The sequence below is a fragment of the Pelophylax lessonae genome (assembly GCF_965119305.1).
Source record: "Pelophylax lessonae genome assembly, chromosome: 4".
Lineage (NCBI taxonomy): Eukaryota > Metazoa > Chordata > Amphibia > Anura > Ranidae > Pelophylax > Pelophylax lessonae.
Window position 1 is genome coordinate 492,771,503 of NC_138771.1, and position 23,227 is coordinate 492,794,729.

A 23,227-nucleotide genomic window follows, 5' to 3' on the forward strand; every position below is an offset into this window, starting at 1 on the left:
GACCTAAACTTGCTAAACTTGACCTCCTTCCTTCCCGCCACTCTCCCATGAGGAAAAGGGGGCATATTCTGCTTTCCCTTTTCCTGCCATTCTCTGCTTGCTCAATACCTAGTGGACATAGTGCAGTCCTACAGGAGGTGACCACTATAGCAGGGGTATGCAAACGGATGTTGCAAAACTACAAGTCCCATGAGGCATAGCAATTCTCTGATAGCCACAAGCATGACACCCAGATGCAGAGGCATGATGGGATTTGTAGTTTTGCAACAGCTGGGGGGGGGGGCACAGTTTGCATATCCCTGCACTATAGTGATAAAGCATAGCATCCTCTATTGAAACCTTTGTAATTTAGCTGTACAATGCTAGAAACTGATTTAAAACATAAAGCGTAACTCCACTTTTGTTGAGAAAAAACATCCCTGTCTGGGTGATCTATGTACATTACAAGCATTTTAACAAACTTTGTTGCAGATTCCTACCTTTTGTTATTCTGAAGAAATCTCTGTGTGTTTATCTGAGTCCATGTAGGAAAGTGAGTCTAATGGGAGTGGTTTCATAACTATCAAGCAGCTGCTGCACCTGCAGGGCTCCAATGAGGAAAGCTGCTTGGCCTGCATCCCTTTAGCCATGATTTCCTATTGGGAGTATCTCACCAACACGACATTTTTGTTGCAGGGGATGCCTGAAATCTGATTGGCATCTTAGGGCAAACTTCTGGGAAAATCAGTGAGCCAATCACACAAGCAGGAAATGATGTTTCTATGTGTACAGAACACCTCCAGGTAGCCATATTGCATTGCATTTTCAGAAATTTACAGCGGCTGCAGATTGAAAAGGAAAGGTCATTTTTAATAACATTCAATTACAATATCACTTGTGTCGCAATTGTATACGCTATATTATTTTTTCTTTGTTTGCTATTTTTTCCCCCACGAAAGTGGAGTTACCCTTTAAGAACTTTAACAAAAAGAGAAAGTCGAAAATCAAGAAAAATCAGAGGAAAGAGGTGGACAGAACAGAAAGGTAGACTAAAGCCTAGTACACACTATCAGTTTTTTTTATCATTCAACCCAAATGAAAAAAAAACTGACAGCTCAGGTTGGAGTCGCTGTACTAACAGTTCGCTTTTAGTACAGCGATCTCCCCACTGAGCTATTGTGTTCTGACAGGGGACATTCTGCTCTCATATTGTAAAGCGCTGTGCAAACTGTTGGCACTATATAAATCCTGTATAATAATAATAATCTGTCTCTTATTGCTTGGCCCTGCCATTTTTGTCTTACTCGATCAATATCTGATTCAATCAATATGTCGAATCGAACATCAATGGTTCAATTCAATGGCACTAAGTATGGCCACCATTAAAGCCTATCTTCAGGGAAAAACAAAAATCCTCCCTTGAAGTAGGGCTGCCCCCAAACTACAATAGTTGAATTTTCCTTTACATCTAGGGGACCACAAAAGCACCTTATCCCAGCTCCCCCTGCAGCACTCCCCTGCAGTGCCCTTTGGCAAACTCACATCTAATGCAGGGCTACAGGAACTGCTTTGTACTTGATGACGTCAGAGGACCTGCAACCACAGAAGGGAAGGAGCCTGGAGCAGCAGGGGGATCAGGTAAGAAAAAGTACTTTTTACGATCACCCACATCACAACCGGCCTGACAGGCCATTTCCGGTGGCCCTTACACCCAGGGCTTTTTTTTTTCAGCCAGAATCCTGCACACTGTACATAGTGCACCCCTGAACCCTGCTCTCTGTGCATAGCGTACCTCTGAACTCTGCACACTGTACATAGTGCACCCCTGAACCCTGCACTCTGTACATAGCGCACCTCTGAACCCTGCACTCTGTGCATAGCGCACCTCTGAACTCTGCATACTGTACATAGTGCACCCCTGAACCCTGCACTCTGTGCATAGCGCACCTCTGAACCCTGCTCTCTGTGCATAAGGCACCCCTGAACCCTGCACCTAATGCTCTCCTGGTATTTATTGCCCCTTTAAGATCCTCCCACCGGTAGTGCAGTTTGATCACACCCACCGTTCAATGTGGTTCGAGGGGGGTGTGGTTGAGTTCCTGTACCTTTTCTAAGAAAAAAAAGCCTGGGATAAATTTATGTGTTCTTACAAATACAACTGGCCCTTTGAGGACAACCATAATGCTGATGCGACTCTCTATGAAATTGAGTTTGACACCCATTTGTATATGATGGCAATAATATTTTGGACCTGCTCACCTCATATGTGCTATCGCAATATGTCACTGGATTAGTAAGATTACTCCTTTATTTTAGGATATTTGGACTTGTGTTTGCTGCCACTGATTATTTCATTTATTTATATAAATGACTCTGGACTTCCTAGTCATTATACAAATAAGTGAAATAATCCTATGACTACAATCAGTCGCAGCAAACAAAAGTCCAAATTTCTTAAAAGAAAGGAGTACTCTTACTAATCCCGTGACATGAGGCTATACTAATCAGCACTGATAAGGCTGCACTGATGGCCATTGATGAGGTGGCACTAATAAGCTGCACTGACAAGGCAGCACTGATATGCTGCACTGATGTGCGCTAATAGGCTGCACTGATGGGCACTAATATGCTGCTCTGATGGCCACTGATGAGGCGGCAGTGGTGCATACTGTTAAACTGCACTGATAGACACTAATGAGGCAGCAATGATAAGGCAGCACTGATATGCTGCACTGATGGGCACTGATAAACTTCACTGATGGGGCTGCACTTATATGCTGCCCTAATGGACACTGATATATTTCACTGATGGGTACACTGATGGCCACTGATGAGGCTGCGCTGATGGCCTCTGATGAGATAGCACTGATAAGCTGCACTGATAAGGCAGCACTGGTTGCCACTGATGGGGCTGTACTGATGGCCTCTGATGAGATGGCACTCATAAGCTGCACTCAGACTTGTATAAAGTACTCGAAATTTCTACTTGAGTAAAAGTACAAGTGCTCGATCAAAAAGTCACTTGAGTAGAAGTGGAAGTGCTCGCAGAAAAAGTTACTTAAGTAGAAGTACTAAAGTATTCAACATTTTTTTTACTTAAGTATTGCAAGTAGTTTTTTCAAAAAAATTGCTACTTAAGTACTAAAAGTAAAAAGTACCAGTAGTTTTGAAAAAAAAATTCTACTCAAGTACTGAAAGTAGAAGTACAAGTACTGTTTTATGTAGTTATTAAAGAAAGAAGTCAAAAGTTTGAACATCATATTGTTTTTTTATTATTTCAAATGATTTATTCAAATGATTAACCTAAAGGACAATCACAATTCCTTAGGCTGTAACTTTTTGTAAACAAAAAACAGATAAAGTATGTCCCTCCCTTCCCCTTTTAAAGCCAGGGGTGGTCTCCTTCCTGAGCTTCCTCACTCTCACAGCCAGGCAGGTCACTTGAAGTTGAAGGGCCAGGGGTGGAAGGTGGTGTTTTTGGTTCGTCCATCTTTTCAGCTGATCAAAAGGCAGAACAGGAGCATGCGCAGTCTTCTTAATCGCGGTTAGATTTGATTTGCTCAATTGATGATGATGTGCCAGGCCAGCTTCATCAAACCTACAACGCTTAATGTGAAAAATGCATCAAAAACTACTAACAAAGTGGCTGTGCTAAAAATGCTAATAAAGTGCCTGCAATTATATATATACTGTATATATATATTCTTCTTGTATTCAAAATCATCGCCCACAGTATCAAAAATAAAGTGACATGTCTGTGCTAAATGCAGTGCAAATTATTCCCACAATGTAAATTTAATTCATATAAAATATATATGACAATACCACAATAAAATAAGTTGTGATTGTGACTAAGTTAGGTGCAAGTTTAAGTGTGTAAACTAAACTTTATAACGAAAAGTCCATAACTGAATTCCAGTGTGCAATCTAAGAAGTGCTTGTCACTTGCTGTCAGATGCTTCCACCTTTCTTCTGTGATCTGCTCAAGTAAAGTGGTGGACTGGATAGCCTCTCTCTCTGCCTCTCACCTTAGTAGCACTAGCACTGCACTGGTTCAAAAAGCTGTCTATATTATTTTCATTATAAGAACTTGTCAGAACATGCTTCCACCACCTGTCCTTCACACTAGTAGTGCTCATTTGCTTTGCTCAAGTCAAGTGCCACTGCCAGTGGCCACTGCAGTGCAGGCACAGCCGTACAGGCAGAGGCAGGCCGCAGGAAGCACAGGCACCACCACAACACAACACTTATGGTCCATGGACCATGGATGGTCGGATAATCATAGCCGTCAGTCTCACTCTTCTTGGTTCAAAAAAGCCACCCATGACCCGTGTGTATATAATATATTAATATTTTATATTGATTATTTGATTCTCAAATGGCACATTGCCATGGCAAGGATTAGGCCCTCTCCACGGTCCACCTCACTTACCTCATAGAGAAGAAGATGAGATAACGAAGAAAATGCTCCGAGTCCTGCTCCCGCGTCCCGCCGCCCGTGTCACAACTCCTCTCAGACTCAGTAAGGGCCCTAAGGGGTGGAGTATGAGTGACACACAACACGTTTAGAGGCGGAGACCTCGAGTGGGAAGACGGCAGCACGGCTCCTCCAGTGCGGTCTTAACTTGATGATCATGATAGTGATTCCGCGGGCCGCGGTGCGAGCGAGGCTGTGGGATTGATTGAATTGAGTTGTGCTGCCTACTGCTACACGCTACCTACTACTACTACTAAATTGTGAGTCAGCATATTTTATTTCATTTTTATATATAAAAGCGGTATTGTTGAGCACTACTAGCCACTAGATCTCCTGGCTGTCACTTTGTCACATGTTGGGGAATCACAGCGGCTCGGCTCCAGAAGTGGTGCGTGTCCCCGTCATCCTGCCAGGGTCGCCAAGAAGTTCATCACCTAAGTTATTAATATCTTATGAGTAGAGGACCTATGAGATTGAGAATTGAAATAATTAAATATATATATATGGCTTTTTGAACCAGTGCAGTCAGTGCCAGTGCCACAGTGCCACCCAGACGCTATCCACCAGTGCCACCACCATTAAGTGTGTTGGTCGGTCACTCGAGCACTGAAGGAGGTGGAAGCATCTGACAAGTGAAGTCACACTTTAGATTTGCACACTGGAATTCATTTATGGACTTTTCGTTATAGATAGGTTTACACACTTCAACTTGTTGCACGCACCTGACCTAACTTATTTCATAACTTATTTTATTGTGATTTATTGTCATATTTTATATGAATGGAATTTACTGTTCCATTGTGGGAATAATTATTTTTTCACTGCATTTAGGCTTTAGCACATTCATGTCACTTTACTTTTGATACTGTGTGGAGTGTGGGCAGGGCACTGGGGGCAACAATGATATTATATCGATTGTACAGGCACTTTATTCGCACAGCCAAGTTGTGTTTGTTAGTAGTTTCTTGATGCACTTTAAGCGCTGTAGCACAATTTATTTGTTTGTTTCATATTTTCTTTTTATTGGAAAGATTTGGTATAGCAGCTTTTATTATACACAGCCTTTATTTTCGTATGCGCTGATTTACAAATGACATTATACACATTTTTTTGAGCTTTATGTAACCTGCCATCTACTGTTCTGGCAGTGGTAATTTTTTTAAAAGTAACGAGTAACTATGCAGCACAAAAAAAAAATACTTGAGTAGAAGTATCGAAATCATCGAAAAAATGTAGTGAAGTAAAAGTAGAAGTAGGAGAAAAAAATTCTACTCTAGGAAAGTACAGATACCGCATTTCGGTACTTAAGTACAGTACTTAAGTAGTTCTACTTCGTTACTATACATCTCTGATGTTATGTGACTGTACATGATACATGTTATGTCATGTGACTGTACACAATGCATGTTATGTCATGTGACTATACACATAGACAGCAGAGAAGAAAACATGAAGCACAGCTGTAAATGCCTTCTGGGAAATCACATGATCAATATTCTGACCAGGCCATGGTGTGGAGGCGGTACTACAAGGACACGCAGCTTTGGACTCAAACCAATAAGGAAGAGGCTCCCCACCCAGACTGCTACAAGGGTGAGTTTGGGAACGGATTTCTGCAGCACTGACAGTCCTGGTAAGGACTTGGAACTGAGGGGTGGCTGAGCATCAGAGATTGGGGGGGATTTGTTGAAAGAACCAGTCTTGTCAATTCACCCTGTGTTACTTACTGGACAGAATTCTATCAGGTTGTATTCTTTATATATGAAATGTACAGTGCCAATTTTTTTTTTTACTGTGCCCTGGGTGTAATTCTTAGTATCTCTGCTTATTCAGCATGTATAGATGCTACACAGTACCACTTCTCTTGTCCTGTATGCTGGGTGTAATTCTCAGTATCTGTTCTTATTCTGTATGATTGGACTCTGCACAGTACCACTTCTCTTGTCCTGTATGCTGGATGTAATTCTCAGTATCTGTTCTTATTCTGTATGTATGGACTCTGCACAGTACCACTTCTCTTGTCCTGTATGCTGGGTGTAATTCCCAGTATCTGTTCTTATTCTGTATGTATGGACTCTGCACAGTACCACTTCTCTTGTCCTGTATGCTGGGTGTAATTCCCAGTATCTGTTCTTATTCTGTATGATTGGACTCTGCACAGTACCACTTCTCTTATCCTGTATGCTGGGCGTAATTCTCAGTATCAGTCCTTATTCTGTGTGTATGGACTCTGCACAGTACCACTTCTCTTGTCCTGTATGCTGGGTGTAATTCCCAGTATCTGTTCTTATTCTGTATGTATGGACTCTGCACAGTACCACTTCTCTTGTCCTGTATGCTGGGTGTAATTCTCAGTATCTGTTCTTATTCTGTATGATTGGACTCTGCACAGTACCACTTCTCTTATCCTGTATGCTGGGCGTAATTCTCAGTATCAGTCCTTATTCTGTATGTATGGACTCTGCACAGTACCACTTCTCTTATTCTGTATGCTGGGTGTAATTCCCAGTATCTGTCCTTATTCTGTGTGTATGGACTCTGCACAGTATCACTTCTCTTGTCCTGTATGCTGGGTGTAATTCTCAGTATCTGTCCTTATTCTGTATGTATGGACTCAGCACAGTACCACTTATCTTGTCCTGTATGCTGGGTGTAATTCTCAGTATCTGTTCTTATTCTGTGTATATGGACTCTGCACAGTACCACTTCTCTTGTCCTTTATGCTGGGTGTAATTCTCAGTATCTGTTCTTATTCTGTATGTATGGACTCTGCACAGTACCACTTCTCTTGTCCTGTATGCTGGGTGTAATTCTCAGTATCTGTCCTTATTCTGTGTGTATGGACTCTGCACAGTACCACTTCTCTTATTCTGTATGCTGGGTGTAATTCCCAGTATCTGTTCTTATTCTGTGTGTATGGACTCTGCACAGTACCACTTCTCTTGTCCTTTATGCTGGGTGTAATTCTCAGTATCTGTCCTTATTCTGTATGTATGGATTCTGCACAGTACCATTTCTCTTGTCCTGTATGCTGGGTGTAATTCTCAGTATCTGTTCTTATTCTGTGTGTATGGACTCTGCACAGTACCACTTCTCTTGTCCTTTATGCTGGGTGTAATTCTCAGTATCTGTTCTTATTCTGTATGTATGGACTCTGCACAGTACCACTTCTCTTGTCCTGTATGCTGGGTGTAATTCTCAGTATCTGTTCTTATTCTGTATGTATGGACTCTGCACAGTACCACTTCTCTTGTCCTTTATGCTGGGTGTAATTCTCAGTATCTGTTCTTATTCTGTATGTATGGACTCTGCACAGTATCACTTCTCTTGTCCTGTATGCTGGGTGTAATTCTCAGTATCTGTCCTTATTCTGTATGTATGGACTCTGCACAGTACCACTTCTCTTGTCCTTTATGCTGGGTGTAATTCTCAGTATCTGTTCTTATTCTGTATGTATGGACTCTGCACAGTACCACTTCTCTTGTCCTTTATGCTGGGTGTAATTCTCAGTATCTGTTCTTATTCTGTATGTATGGACTCTGCACAGTACCACTTCTCTTGTCCTGTATGCTGGGTGTAATTCTCAGTATCTGTCCTTATTCTGTGTGTATGGACTCTGCACAGTACCACTTCTCTTATTCTGTATGCTGGGTGTAATTCCCAGTATCTGTTCTTATTCTGTGTGTATGGACTCTGCACAGTACCACTTCTCTTGTCCTTTATGCTGGGTGTAATTCTCAGTATCTGTCCTTATTCTGTATGTATGGATTCTGCACAGTACCACTTCTCTTGTCCTGTATGCTGGGTGTAATTCTCAGTATCTGTTCTTATTCTGTATGTATGGACTCTGCACAGTACCACTTCTCTTGTCCTGTATGCTGGTTGTAATTCTCAGTATCTGTTCTTATTCTGTATGTATGGACTCTGCACAGTACCACTTCTCTTGTCCTTTATGCTGGGTGTAATTCTCAGTATCTGTTCTTATTCTGTATGTATGGACTCTGCACAGTACCACTTCTCTTGTCCTGTATGCTGGGTGTAATTCTCAGTATCTGTTCTTATTCTGTATGTATGGACTTTGCACAGTACCACTTCTCTTGTCCTGTATGCTGGGTGTAATTCTCAGTATCTGTCCTTATTCTGTGTGTATGGACTCTGCACAGTACCACTTCTCTTGTCGTTTATGCTGGGTGTAATTCTCAGTATCAGTCCTTATTCTGTATGTATGGACTTTGCACAGTACCACTTCTCTTGTCCTGTATGCTGGGTGTAATTCTCAGTATCTGTTCTTATTCTGTATGTATGGACTCTGCACAGTACCACTTCTCTTGTCCTTTATGCTGGGTGTAATTCTCAGTATCTGTTCTTATTCTGTATGTATGGACTTTGCACAGTACCACTTCTCTTGTCCTGTATGCTGGGTGTAATTCTCAGTATCAGTCCTTATTCTGTATGTATGGACTTTGCACAGTACCACTTCTCTTGTCCTGTATGCTGGGTGTAATTCTCAGTATGTGTCCTTATTCTGTATGTATGGACTCTGCACAGTACCACTTCTCTTGTTCTGTATGCCAGGTGTAATGTAGATGTATGTCTCAGTATTTGTTCTTATTCTGTATTATAAGCATGCACAGGGGGTCAGCCAAATTTGCCTGGGCACACCCTAATCACCCCCTGCACAATAACATTATCCCTCTGTGTGCCAGCAGGGAAATGGGAAATATCTCTCTGACCAGTTCTACCATTAAAGTGGAAATAAACTCCCATCTCTGACTTGTACCTATAGGTAAGCCTATAATAGGTGTTACCTATAGGTACTGTAAATATCTCCTAAACTTGCACTGTTTAGGAGATATTTACTGTATAGTGTGCTGATGACGTCACTCTGAAGGAACGGCCATCTGTATCCTTTCATGTGACAACACTGAAGAAATGACACTTTGCTACAATGTAAAGTAGTGAGTGTACATTGCACTTTTATGGGCTATTTTTATGGACTATTTGATCTTTTTACCAATAATTTGACTATTTAGCACTGAACTTTATATGGACTTGTATGGATTATTTGATTTAATTTATTGTTAGTGCTGCAATTTAGTTTCAATGTTTATTTGAGGGTGATTAATTTCCTCTATTGCTAGCAGCTATTTCTACAGTGTAGTGCTGATTATCTGTTTATTTTTACTTTAAAAACACTTCCATGCTGCGCCCAGTAGGAGAGAGGGCGCAGTGTGGAAGTATTTGCTTGCCTGCTGTTTAGTAGGCTTCTGGGAGAGCAGGAGAGTGCAGTAAGGCTCACCCCGCTGTCAGAAGGGATCCAAGGATGCTAAACAGGACAGAGCAGTGAGCAGATCCCAGTTGAATATGCAGGGTGGAGGAGACTCCTCGCTCTTTGCTGCAGCTGATTATTCCACCTGGGATCCTGGTGGAGATCTTCTCCTGACTGCTGGGGACACAATAATCATCCTGGCCCTGGATGCCCTACGCTGATGCCATCTAGTGGAGCTGCAGGACTGGTGAAATCTGGGGGGGATTGGTAAACCCAAGGTGTGTGTGATGTGGGGGGAAGGTTTTGGGGGAGGGGTGATCAGAATAGGGGGTATGATCAGAATGAAGGGTTCTGGGGGGTGTGACCAGAGAGGGGAGGGGTTCCCGGGGTGTGTGATCAGGTTGCGGGTATGTTGGGGGGATTGGTGATCAGGATCAGGTTGGGGGTATGTGGGGGGGTGTGATCAGGTAGGTGGTATGTGGGGGGGTTGATCAAGTTGTGGGTATGATGGGGAGTGATCGGAGTGGGGATGTGTGATCAGGTTGGGGGTATGGATGGGGGGGGTGATCAGAGTGGGTGTATGTGTGGGGGGATGTGACCAGAGTGGTGGCAGTATGTGGGTGGGGTGATCAGGGTGGGGGTATATGGGGGGGTGTGATCAGGGTTACAGTATGAAGGGGGTGTGATTAGAGTGGAAGGGAGAGATTAGAGTGGGTGAGGGGTATCTTGGCGTGTGATCAGGCTGAGGTTATCTAGGGAGGTGTGATCAAAGTGGGGATTATCTGGGGTGTAATTTGGAAGTTTGTTTATGGAGGGGTGTGTTTCTGGGAGTGGGGTAATCAGGGGGTATATTAGGGAGGTGGGATGCAAGCAGAAGGGCATGCACTGGGGTATGTGTATGGGGTAGATTCCTCCAGGATAGGTGGGATAATCTATGGGGTATGTGCACTGGAATAGAGGGTATCCAGGGCCAGTGCCAAAATGACTTCATGTACACTACAGCTTCTAAACTTGAGTTTAGGAGCTTTAGGCGCTTCAACCTCACTCAACCTCCCTCTCCTGAACGGGGAAGAATCGCATTCAGAATAGGAACAGTTTGATAGCCAGAAAATGCAAACCGCGGCCGGCGGTCAAAGAAGGCTGTATGTACATGAAGCCATGTACACTACAGCTACTAAAGTTGAGTTCAGGAGCTTTTTTTGCCAAAGCTCCTAAACTCAACTCCATAAAAGCCTATGTGTCAATGTACCCATAGGCATTTACCAGAGTTTAGGAGCAGCTGCAGTTAGGGGAGCTTAAACCTCCCTCTCCTGAACATGGAAGAATTGCAAACAGTGGCAAAACCATGGCAATATCGCAGCGCTTTGATTATGCAGCGTTTTGCTTTTTCCCGCTGCCAGCAGTCAAAGTAGACTGTGTGTACATGAAGCCTAAGAATGCTTACGCAGCTACCTTGGGGTGCCAGGTTGGGGGAGGGGCAGTAAACTCCAAATCCCCAGCCACGTGTTGGCAATTTGGATTTTTAAAATACTGGTCTTCCGTTTCCTAACACTGTGCCCTCTCTCCTACCGGGCACGTGGAAGTTTTAGTTTGCTTCACCTGCCTGTAGGGAAGAGAAGTGGGAAATGCATAACTCTGCCAGCTCATTACACACTGCTGCTTAGTAGCAGTTATGCTCAGCTCAATGTTCAGTGCTGTGTGACATCCTTCATGCTGCGCCCCATCACATCACAGGCACAACGTGAAGGAGATACCAGCCTGGCTGTAGACAGTGGTGGAGGGGAGAAACTGGTGGGAGAACAGGTGAAGGGGTGGAGGGGGTGAAGGAAGAACAGGTGAAGGAGGTGGTGGGTGGCAAAATGTACCTTCGCCTAAGTAGACAAAAATCCTTGCACCAGCCCTGCTTCTGGAAGTGATTCTTGTTCTCTAAATGCACTGTACATTTTTCCATTTCTGCTGTCCTCTTAATTATTATTATTATTATTATACAGGATTTATATAGCGCCAACAGTTTGCACTGCGCTTTACAGTGTGGGGGAAGACAATACAGTTACAGTACAATTCAATACAGGAGGAATCAGAGGGCCCTGCTCGTTAGAGCTTACAATCTAGAAGGGAGGGTCAAGTGAAACAAAAGGCAGTAACCGAGGGGGGTGGGCAGATGGATAAAATGGAGGTAGAGTTGTTAGGTGTGGGTAGGATAGGCTTCTCTGAAGAGGAGGGTTTTCAGAGATCGCCTAAAAGCTAATAGAGTAGAAGATAATCGGAAAAATAAGGGTAAGAAGTTCCACAGGATTCGAGAGACTCTGGTAAAGTCCTGGAGGCGAGCATGGGAGGAGGAGACAAGGGAGCTAGAGAGGAGGAGGTTTTGAGAGGAACGAAGAGAGCGATTAGGTTGGTATTTTGACACTAGGCTAGTGATGTAGTTAAGGGCTAAGCTGTGGATGGCTTTGTAAGATGTTGTTAGTATTTTGAATTTGATTCGTTGGGTGAGCGGAAGCCAGTGGAGGGCTTGACAGAGAGGATCGGTGGACACTGAGTGATTGGTAAGATGGATGAGTCTGGCGGCAGCATTCATGATGCATTGAAGGGGGGATAGCCTGAGTAGAGGTAAGCCAATGAGAGGGGATTAGCAGTAGTCGAGGCACAAGATGACCAGGGAGTGAACTAGGAGCTTTGTTGTGTCTTTGGTTAGAAAGGGGTGTATTTTGGAGATGTTGCGGAGGTTAAGGCGGCAAGATTTGGACAGCGATTGGATGTGGGCCTTGAAGGAGAGTTCAAAGTCCAGGACAACACCTAGGACCTTGGCATGTGGGGATGGACTGACAGTAATTCCATCAATATTGACAGAGAGATCAGGGGAAGGGGCACGTGGTGGAGGAAAAATTATAAGCTCGGTTTTGGATGGATTGAGTATGAGGAAGTGGTGTGACATCCAGACCGATATATCAGATAGTAAATTAGTGATACGTGCGGAGACTGAGGGAGAGAGCTGAGGGGTGGATAAATAGATTTGGGTATCGTCAGCGTAGAGATGGTATTAGAAGCCGTGGGAGGTTATCAGCTGACCCAGAGAGGAGGTGTAGATTGAAAATAGGAGGGGTCCAAGAACATAGCCTTGGGGGACCCCAACAGAGAAGGGAAGAGGAGAGGAGGAAGTGGAATTGTAAGTAACGCTAAAGGTGCGGTTGGATAAGTAGGAAGATAACCAGTGAAGAGTACAGTCATGGAGACCAAAGGCATGGAGTTTTTTGAGGAGGAGGGGATGGTCAACCGTATCAAAAGCAGCAGAAAGGTCCAGGAGTACAGAATAGTGTCCATTGGTTTTGGCCGTTAGTAGATCGTTTGTCAGTTTTAGGAGAGCAGTTTCAGTGGAGTGTTGAGGCCGAAATCCAGACTGAAGGGGATCGAGGAGGCTATTCTCGGCAAGGTGGTTGCACAGTTGGTTGTAGACCAGACGTTCAAGGAGTTTGGATAAAAAGGGGAGCAAGGAAATAGGACGTAGGGTGTTAAGATCGGTTGGGTCCAGTGAGGGCTTTTTAAGTATGGGGCTGACTAGTGCATGTTTTAGAGAGTTGGGGAAGATGCCAGAAGAGAGGGAGAGATTGAAGATGTGGGTTAGAGAGCATAGAATAGGACCAGAGGGTGAACGTAGCATTTGCAAGGGAACAGGATCCAGAGGGCAGGTGGTTAAGTGGACATTAGCAAGTAGTTTAGCAACCTCGTCTATAGTGGTGGGGTTGAATGAGGTAAGTAGTGATCGCACCTGTGGGCATGAAGCGTAAAGCACGGAAGGTATCTGAACAGCAATGATCTCCTTACGGATTGTATCAATCTTTTGTTTGAAGTGGTTGGCAATCTCTTGGGCAGTGAGTGAATCAGTGGGTGGAGGCAGTGGAGGACGGAGTAGAGAATTAAAGGTAGTGATTTAATCTGGCCATACACTGTTAGAATATTTGCAGATTCCTCTGAAACGGTCCACATTTGAACAGTGGGTGACCTTGCTGGCTAAATATAAGTTGATAACCTAATCCATTTTTGTCGCATAGGGCTATCCAGAAAAAGGTCAGTTGAACAGCGCCTGCATTCAGTCAGCTACAAGCACTGTTTGAGTACTCTGACAGCCAGCATTACCCCATCAGGGTGGATTCATCTATCCACGGGAGGAATCTGTTACATTTTTGTTCAACCTGCAGACTGAAAAAAATAAATTTATTAGTGTACGCCCGGTGTTATCTCAGGCGTTTTGTAAGCTCTTTTTTTTTTTTTTTTTACAGTAGACGTTATTAGTCCCACTCCTTAAACAATTTAGCCATTGCCAGTTTACTCCATTGCATGCTGCACTTTCATATCACCTTTAAACTCTTAAACTAGTTCAACATCACTGTACTGTTGGTGATAGGGGTCAGGACTGCCATTCGAAATCATGGGGCCTGCACAGCTTACCTGACAGATTTCCATCATTTCCATATCACCCCATTTGCACTGATGTCCATAGTGCTCCACCTTTGATTGGCCTTCCATAACTTTACCCAACTTCTGTGCCCACATGTATTCTACCTCCTCATCACCCTATTTTGTTCAGTCAGTGACACCTTCATTTCTACTTACCAGCTTACATCACTCTACCTCTAAAGCTTCATGCACATGAGCGCATGGGGCCAAACAACATAAATTGTGGGTGTATTTTCACAAACTTAGGAAACATAGCTGAAACATACAGTCACCTATTGTAATGAACGGCTGTATGCTTGTGTACACAAGTATATGCATGTGTGAGTTTACTCATAGTCAACATATACCTGCGTACAGCTAGCATACAGCTATTCACTACTATGGGTAGTTGTCCACTGGGCGTGGAAATATGCTTGCAGTTTACATTGTATGGCCTCGTATGCCGTTTTTTTCTTTTTTTAAATGCTTTTTATTGTTTTGTTTTTTTGTACAAAGACAAAAATCAAACAGGCATTCAAAATAGCTTGAAATTCATGGCGACTATTAACCACTTTCCATGAATCTACGTAGCTCTACGTCGGCTTGGAGAAGTGGTTGTACCGGGGTGATGCCTGCAGCTAGAGGCATCATCCTGGTACCATTTTTCAGAGCCAGCGGTCAGCTTTCGATGTGGCTCGGGAGCCGCTCGACCCTTACCCCAGCGAGTGGGAGGGGATTCCCACCCCCCACCTCCTTCCGCGGCTCTGCCCGAGTCTCCCGTCCCACTGGGAGACCCGAGCAACCAACCGACACGTCCGCCGGCTGGTTGGAGTCTCCGATGTAGTAATCTGGAAGCCGCGTGATAACATCACGTACGGGTTACTCAGCGGCTAAAAGCGCCAAATTTAAAAAGCTGTCAGTATTCAGAAATGCCGATTTTGCGTTTTGAATACATTGAAGTGCAGTGGATGGGTCTGGCGTCAGCAATAAAAGTGATCAGATTTTTTTTAACATTAATTTAACATATTAACCACTTAAGCCCCGGAGGATTTTCCTGCTAAACGACCAGGGGGTATTTTGCGATTCGGCACTGCGTTACTTTAACGGACAATTGCGCGGTCGTGCAACGCTGTACCTAAACGAATTTGACGTCCTTTTTTTCCCACAAACAGAGCTTTCTTTTGGTGGTATTTGATCACCTGTGCGATTTTTACTTTTTGCGCTATAAACAAAAAAAGAGCGTAAATTTTGCAAAAATAGCAATATTTTTCACATTTTTTTATATGAAATTCCCCCAAAAAAATGTAAAAATCTAAATTTTTTAACATTTTCGGCCAATTTGTTTTATCCTACCTATGTTTGGTAAAAAAAATCGCAAAAAGCATATTTTTATTGGTTTGCGCAAAAGTTATCGCGTTTACTAACAAAGGGAAAGATTTTTGTCATTTTTGTTGTTTTTTTTTTAACGCGTAATGGCGGCGATCTGCGATTTTTTTTGCGGTACTGCGACATTGCGGCGGACAGATCGGACCCTTGACTGAAATTTTTGACACTTTTGGGGTTACCAGTGACATTTCTACAGTAATCGGTGCTATATATATGCACTGTTACTGTAAAAATACACTGGTAGTGAAGGGATTAACTTTATTTGGGAGGGAGGGGCTGTGTGTATCCCTAGGGGCGTGCTTTCTACTGTGATTGGCTGTGGCTTGAGGTGAAAGGACACTGATCAACAGATCTACATAGTATATGGGACGTAGATGAAAAAGGCGCTGGTGATCTTTTATATTTACTGGAATAAAACTTGTTCAGGGTAGCATGTGTATTAAATATATATTAAAAGTGCTTGTTGGTGAATTATTATAATTGAAGGTAATAAATATTTTTTAAAGTGCACAACTCAAAATTAAAAAAATATTTCTGTTACTTATTGATAAATAAATATATAAATAATTATATATAAATAAATAGATATATAAATATATTGTACATGCAACAAGCAAATCAATTATATAAATATATAATATTCCGTGCAGCAAACAAATAAAAGTGCTTAATAGTGCGTGCATAAAAAAACTCGTCAAATATAAGCAAATAAATTCATGCTCTCCAGTGAAAAAATAATAATTATATAGCAAGTGTCTCTGTAATTCGTGCAAAAAATATGCTCCTTAAAGTGCTTCAGGTGGTGGGGTGTGACACACGTGGCCTCTTACCAGCTTCCAATGAGTCACAATGACTCCCAACGCCTGTGATCCCTTTAATTGGGTGGATCAGACCTCTCCTCGATCTCTTTTGGGATGGATATCTGCTCCTACATTAGGCATGTATGGACCATATAGTCCGCATAAAGATAAACAAAAAAAGCCTCCAATAGTGAAATATTGTATGCTTTATTTGAAAATTAATAAAAAAGGTATACAGTTGGTCCCTTACTATTAGTTGTGCCCTCCTGGCACTGGGCAATTCGGCAGTACACAAAATCTTTCAATAGTGGGGAATCGTATCCGAGGATCTGCAGCTTCCTCTTAGTTTTCCTCTCACTGTGCTGTGTGCGGCGGTCGGCGAGCGTCCCTGCCTCTGCTACGAATGCCTGTATGTTTTGCTTCCGGGTTTGTCAGTAACCACAATGCATTTCGCATCTGTGCGTCATCAGGCGCGCTCGCTCCCTAGGCCCTCACAAGCTAGTGACGTAGCCCTACGTCACTTTGCCTGTGAGGGGCTGACTGCCGACGTAGATCGGCGTTAGGCAGTCGGCAAGTGGTTAAGACTCAACTTCCTCTTCTGTACACCCCTAAATTAAAGAAAAATGTATGGAGGGTATACTGAACAACATAAATCTGTACTCCACTTGGTTCATTACAAAACTACTTTATTTAATACAAATATGATTCAATTCATAACACAAACAATTATATAGCTAAAAATACTGACAAAATTGCCCCCTCTCACATCCAATGACACCATGTGAAGCTGTGCATAGTACCCATGTTTCAATATAAACCAATCAATATCTACATAGGACATCTACGGTGCTGAAGTACCCCAATGTACAAATACCAAAGTCCTTCCAATCATGAAGAGTTGTGGGCTAGCCAGGGCCGGTGCTAGACTGTTTTACGCCCTAGGCAAGATCAGCTACTTGCGCCCCCCCCCCCCCCCCAAAAAAAAAATAAAAAGGGAAGGGGTTAAAAACTGCTCTATGTCATATCCAGTGACCCTGATCTGATGGTTCCTCCATGTAATGCTGCCATACCCAGTGATCCCAATGTTCCTCTATGTCACATCAGGGGTCCCTGGTGTTCCTCCATGTCACACCCGGAGACCCTGATGTTCCTCCATGTCACACCTGGGGACCCTGATGTTCCTCCATGTCACACCTGGGGACCTCAATCCCCCATGGCACACCCAGGGTTTCCAATTTCTCATGGCACACCTGGTGACCCCAAACCCCTGTTACACTTGTGACCCCTCTCCCCCATGTAACACCTGGTGACTCAGATTCCCCATGGCATACCTGGTGACCGCAATTCTCTTTCACACCAGGGATACTCCATGTCACACCCAGGGACCCTGATTCCCTGTTCTGGGGACACTTACAGGGCAGTATGAAGAGAGTGGCCAGCACTCTGCCCTCCTTCACCATGATCCTGCTGATTCCTTCTACCAGGACGCTCCTCTCCTGGACCACAGTGTTCACCACAGCTCCAACCGGCTCCTGGTGGAGGGAGAAGCAGCAGTCAGAGAGCTCCGCACCTCCTTCATCACCAACATCCTCAGACCATTCCGTTGCCTCGTCGCTTCTGCTCCAGTAAAGGTGCCGCCCTCCAGTGCCGAGTTCCGGCTCAGGTTCAGCTCTCCCTCATCTCCCTGCTTAATACCGACCCAGGGAAATGAACGACTGCCCACCAGCTCAGATTAGAGAGTCACTTCCCGCCCAGGGATTAGGCCGCTCAGCTCCAGACGAAGAGGATCATTATGCAGCTAGCACTCCGGTGGGCTCCTTTCCTGCCCCTTGGTGCTCCCCCAACAATGGTGGAAAGCCAGGGCCTGGTAGTTCTGCCACTGCCCCAGACACCTGGCATCTTCCTCTGTCCCTTCTTCCTCCCCCACTGCTGCCCCTTTCCTCAGCTCACAAGGATCATTCATGATGGAGCGTGAGTGCTGACTCGTGGCTGCGCCCCTAGGTGGCAATGCGCCCTAGGCGGCTGCCTAGTTTGCCTAGTGGAAGCACCGGCCCTGGGGCTAGCAAGATGTTGAATATGGTAAAAGGAGATAAAAGATGACAAAGAAGTGTTCAGCAGAGTATGTAAAATGGTTCATTGATTATATTTCCATCAACAAGAGTTCCCTCTGGAAGTGTGTATCCACAAAGTCCATCCTCTGGTTGCCCCTTATTAGTGTACAGCTCCAACTTCAGTCGGTAGTGCCCTCAAATACAATGTCAGGCACAGTGGTCCAAAGGAGGATGAATGCAAGTGCTGCCAGAGTGCACCTGACTCACAAGATCATCATCAACTTTATGCTATTATATTGTGTGATTCAGGGCAGCCACTGTTGCACCTCCCTTGCACTCCAGCAGAAGATATACAGTAAAACCTTGGATTGAGAGTATTAGACTCGATTCCCACTAGAGCGACTTGTCAGGCGACCGGTCAGCCTGACAAGTCGTAGTCCCTCGCAGTCCATTGACTGCTACAGGACCCGTTCTAATAGGAGCGACACAAGTCGCTCCGACTTAGAAAAAGTGTCCTGTACTACTTCGGGGGCGACCTCGGAGCGACTTGCATATACTTCCATTATGTGAAGTCCGTGCAAGTCGCGCCGAAGTCGCGGTGCACGGTACTGCACAAGTCGCCCCAGAAGTAGTACAGAGTCGTGCCGCCCCAGTGTGAACCGACTCTTATTCGTTCTGGAAACATGCTTGTAATCCAAAGCACTCTTATATCAAAGCAAATTTCCCCCAAAAGAAATGATTGAAACTCAGATGATTCGTTACACAACCATTTATTCATAAGTCCTTCAGTTTATAGTCCATATAAAAAGATGATAGCAATGTGATAGGTTGTGTAACCATAAAATGGTAGCAGCCTCTACTAGGGGATTAGAAGCAAAATCCAGCAGGAGCTACAGAGTATAAAAGAGAAGAGAGGCGCCTCTAAGTGTAGCAGTAGTTACATAAAAATGAAGGTACAACATTTAGCAACTCACATGGTTGATGATTAAAAGAGGCACATCTAAGTTTGTAGGCATCCGAAGTAAAGCTGTCCACATAGACCTTCTTCTGCACCGCCGGCTCTCACCGCTGTCAGTCTTGAATCGTGACCGGAAAGACTACCCTGCAGTAGAGCGATCTGAAAGCGAGGCTTGAAGTGACTTGAAAGCAAGGCTTGAAGTGTTCGTGGAGTGCAGCATTGAAGGGATGACGTCGATGACGGTTTGGAGGACAGTCTATGTGGACAGCATTACCCCGGGTGCTTGCATACTTAGATGTGCCTGTTTTAATTATCAACCATGTGAGTTGCTAAATTTTGTAACTTCAATAAATGTAACCATATTGCTACACTTCGAGGCACTACTTGTATATCAAGACATCGCTTCTTTATCAAGTCAAAGCTTTTAAAAAAAAATTTGCTTGTCTTGCAAAACGCTTTCAAACCAAGTTACTCTCAATCCAAGGTTTTACTGTAATTGCATTTCATAGAGCCAATGGGGGCTATGATGTAAGGGGACTCAATATAGAAATCATGTTCAGTCCAAGGATAAGATCTTCATAGTGTAAAGGAAATTTGTACATTAAAAATGTTTACATTTTATTTTGTATGTATTGCACACTGCACTCATTGTACACACGGCACTAATAATGTTTTCATTACATGTTTGCATTATTTTGAGTCCCGATTAGAATTAGCCTGTCTATGTTACGCCCCTTGTTACCATAAAAGTTCAATTGTAATATTACTGTGATACTTACATATTCATGCATATAAAAGCCTTCAATTGCGTCAAGTAAAAGAGAACAGTTATTTTGGAAAGATGAGGTGTGTATCTTTTTGTGTCTGTTCCCTACTGCAATAGGTATTAATTTGGAACCACTAATCAATGTTATAAGAGTTGCCTAGCTATATTTGCACATGTCCTCCAGGTAGAAGATAATTTACTACAAAAGAAATATATGTATCTGTGCCCATGTAAACATCACATAGAGAGTCAGGGAAATATAAGAGTCTTGCCTGACCGGTTTTGCTGGGTCCAACCAGCTGCATCAGAGGTAATCGCTATTCCACTTTCCCTTTCTTGCCTAACTTTTCAGCCTTCTTCGATGTCAGTTCTATTCTCCTACTTCATGTTACCCCACTTTCATTTTGGATTTTATGCCATGTCAGTGCAGGCTTCTAGGCTTGTTCAGTTCCGCTGGGCACTGCCACTTATTCCCCTCCTGACATTTCGCTCAGTTATCCCGAAGGAAACAGACAGCACCAGCTGATCCCAGATGGCACCCGACTGAGTATTGCCACCTGGGGTCTTCAGCCATGAGCTGCTGTTTTTATCAGGTTCCCCTGCTGACCCAATGGGGCCCAGTACAGAATGGCTGCCTGTTTCCCCCTGTCATCAGCCCTGATAGGGGTACCACAAATAGGCAGGGGGCTGTTGAGAAGGGGGAACTTTACATAGTCTCCTGAGAACCCCATTCCGTAGGCACAACAATACTGCCTGCTCTAGAAGAGGGGGCATTGTTGCTCTGGAAGGGGATGTGTCACTGTTTTTTAAGGAAAGGAGTCACTACTCTGGAGAAAAAGGAGTCCCTGCATTTGAGGGGGAGGAGTCACTGATCTGGAGGGGTAAAAGTCACTGCATGTTTGTGAATTTCAGCTTGAGCTACTGAGCTCTATTTACAACATCATTAAAAATAGTAACTAAGCAATATTATTTCATCTTTACCTGACAAAAAAAAGAAAAAAAGGGTTTTTAGTGCTGACTGTAATAACAAGCAAAGAAAATATTTACAAAACCATTATATGTTCCGTAGCAAACCTCAATATTGCTTGTATTAATTCACACAAGAGCGATTTCTGCCAAAGCTTTTTATACTTGTCTCCAAATAGAATCATGTATTTGTGTGATATCCTGTTAGATATGATCTGTGTCCCTCTGTATTACTAAAGCTGGCCATAGGGGACTCATCCACTATCAGAATACACAGAACAGTGCTGCAGCCACAAATTGATTGAACATTTCCAGCGAGCAGGAATGCCCATAGATGATTCAAAATTCAGTCGGTCCTCGCTAAACTAACTAAATTTCGATCCATCTATGGCCAGCTTAATCATATGACTACAATATGAGTCACAATCTTGGCCTCGCCTCAAGCTTGTGTAAACAAACCCGCTACGCTCTGTGTGTTAAAGGCTTTTTATATTAACTCCCTCTTCTGCTTTCAGCAATGGCGTCTTCTGATCTCTCTCTGAGAGAGGAGCTGAAATGTCCTGTCTGTTGGGAAATTTATATCGACCCTGTAAGCCTGAAATGTGGACACAGCTTCTGCCAGGATTGTATCACTCGTCAGCTGATCACACAGAAGGGATTCGGGTGTTATTCCTGTCCTCAATGCAAAGAAGAGTCCCAAGAGTGGCCCACGCTTCACAAGAACATTGCTCTACGGAACATATCAGAGCACTTCTTATCTAAACTCTCTCTAGAGAGCCAACAGTGCTTCGTCCACAAACTGGACCTGAAGTATTACTGTGTTCAGGACGCTGCCTGTATCTGTGAAAAGTGCTCAGAAGATGAACATCAGGGGCACCAAGTGGAGTCCTTGGATGAAGCGTCTAAGAAGAAGAAGGAAAAACTCAAGTACGTTCACCGAAAATTAATGACAGAGAGAGAGAATATGGAGAACAGAGCTCAGAGTCTGCAGGAACACAAAAGAAAAGTAGATGAAAAAGCAGCTGATGAAAAAGAGAGAGTCACTGCCCTGTTTAGAGACCTCAGAAGACAGTTAGATGACTTGGAAAAGAAGGTCCTGAGTCAGATTACCATAGAGGCAGAGCGGGTATCTGTCTTAGTCTCCAATCTGATTGATCAGCTGGTGATAAAAAAGGGGGAGCTGTCAAGAAAGATGTGTGACATTGACCGAGAGCTGATAACTGATTTAGTGACTGTCCTACAGGAATCAGACACAGCTGACTTGTGTAATACTGAGGATGGAGACAACGAGGAAAGAGGGAGACAGGAAGCAAGTGATCTGGATGTGGCTGGCATCTCCCACACATTACACACAGGTGTATCCCAAATAACAGGGGTAACTGTATGTTTCTATTTACAGAAACCTGAAGACATATTACTGGATGTCAACACATCTCATAATGATCTACATATATCAGATGACATGAAAGTGGCATCCTATTCACCAAACCAGAATCACCCAAAAGCACCAGAAAGGTTTCAGGATTATACTCAGGTGATAAGTAGTCAGAGTTTCTCATCAGGCCGACATTACTGGGAAGTGGATGTTGCTGGATCCGAGTATTGGGGTGTCGGGATGTGTTACCCTAGTATAGACCGGGTAGGATACCAGTCCCAGATTGACTGCACTGAGAAGGCCTGGTGTTTGCGCAGGAGTGGCGATCGGTATTTTGTTATACATGACAGTTCCAGGAGCCGGGTACCTGACAATATATCTGCTGACAGAATCAGGATATATCTGGATTATGAGGCTGGATTTGTCTCATTTTATGCCCTGTGTGACTCAATTCAACACCTTCACACCTTCACCGCCACCTTCACCAAGCCCCTCCATGCTGCATTACGTATATGGAATGGTTGTATAAAGATATCAGAGAGGAATCCAGAAATTGTCAGAATATGAAAATTCTACAGAGAGACCTCACAACAGAAGAGGGAGTATTCTAATAGAATATTCAGCCAATAGGATGAGGCAGTGGGTAGGGACTGCTGCCATTCTCCTGCCTGGTCTTGTATTAACCACTTCAATACAGGGCACTTTCACCCGCTTCCTGCCCAGGCCAATTTTCAGCTTTCAATGCTGTAGCACTTTGAATGACAAT

General features: G+C 43.8%; 1 protein-coding gene across 1 annotated transcript in view; it reads left to right on the plus strand.

Annotated features, from left to right (window-relative positions):
- The window catches only part of LOC309552721 (uncharacterized protein), a 50,281-nt gene extending 27,059 nt beyond the window's left edge, over positions 1-23,222 (plus strand). The window contains exons 3-4 of the mRNA XM_082253645.1: positions 5,962-6,089; positions 21,602-23,222. Coding sequence (XP_082109771.1) covers positions 5,962-6,089; positions 21,602-23,028 — 1,555 coding nt within the window. The 3' untranslated portion in view covers positions 23,029-23,222. The remainder of the gene's footprint in view (positions 1-5,961; positions 6,090-21,601) is intronic.
- The last annotated feature ends 5 nt before the right edge of the window (positions 23,223-23,227 follow it).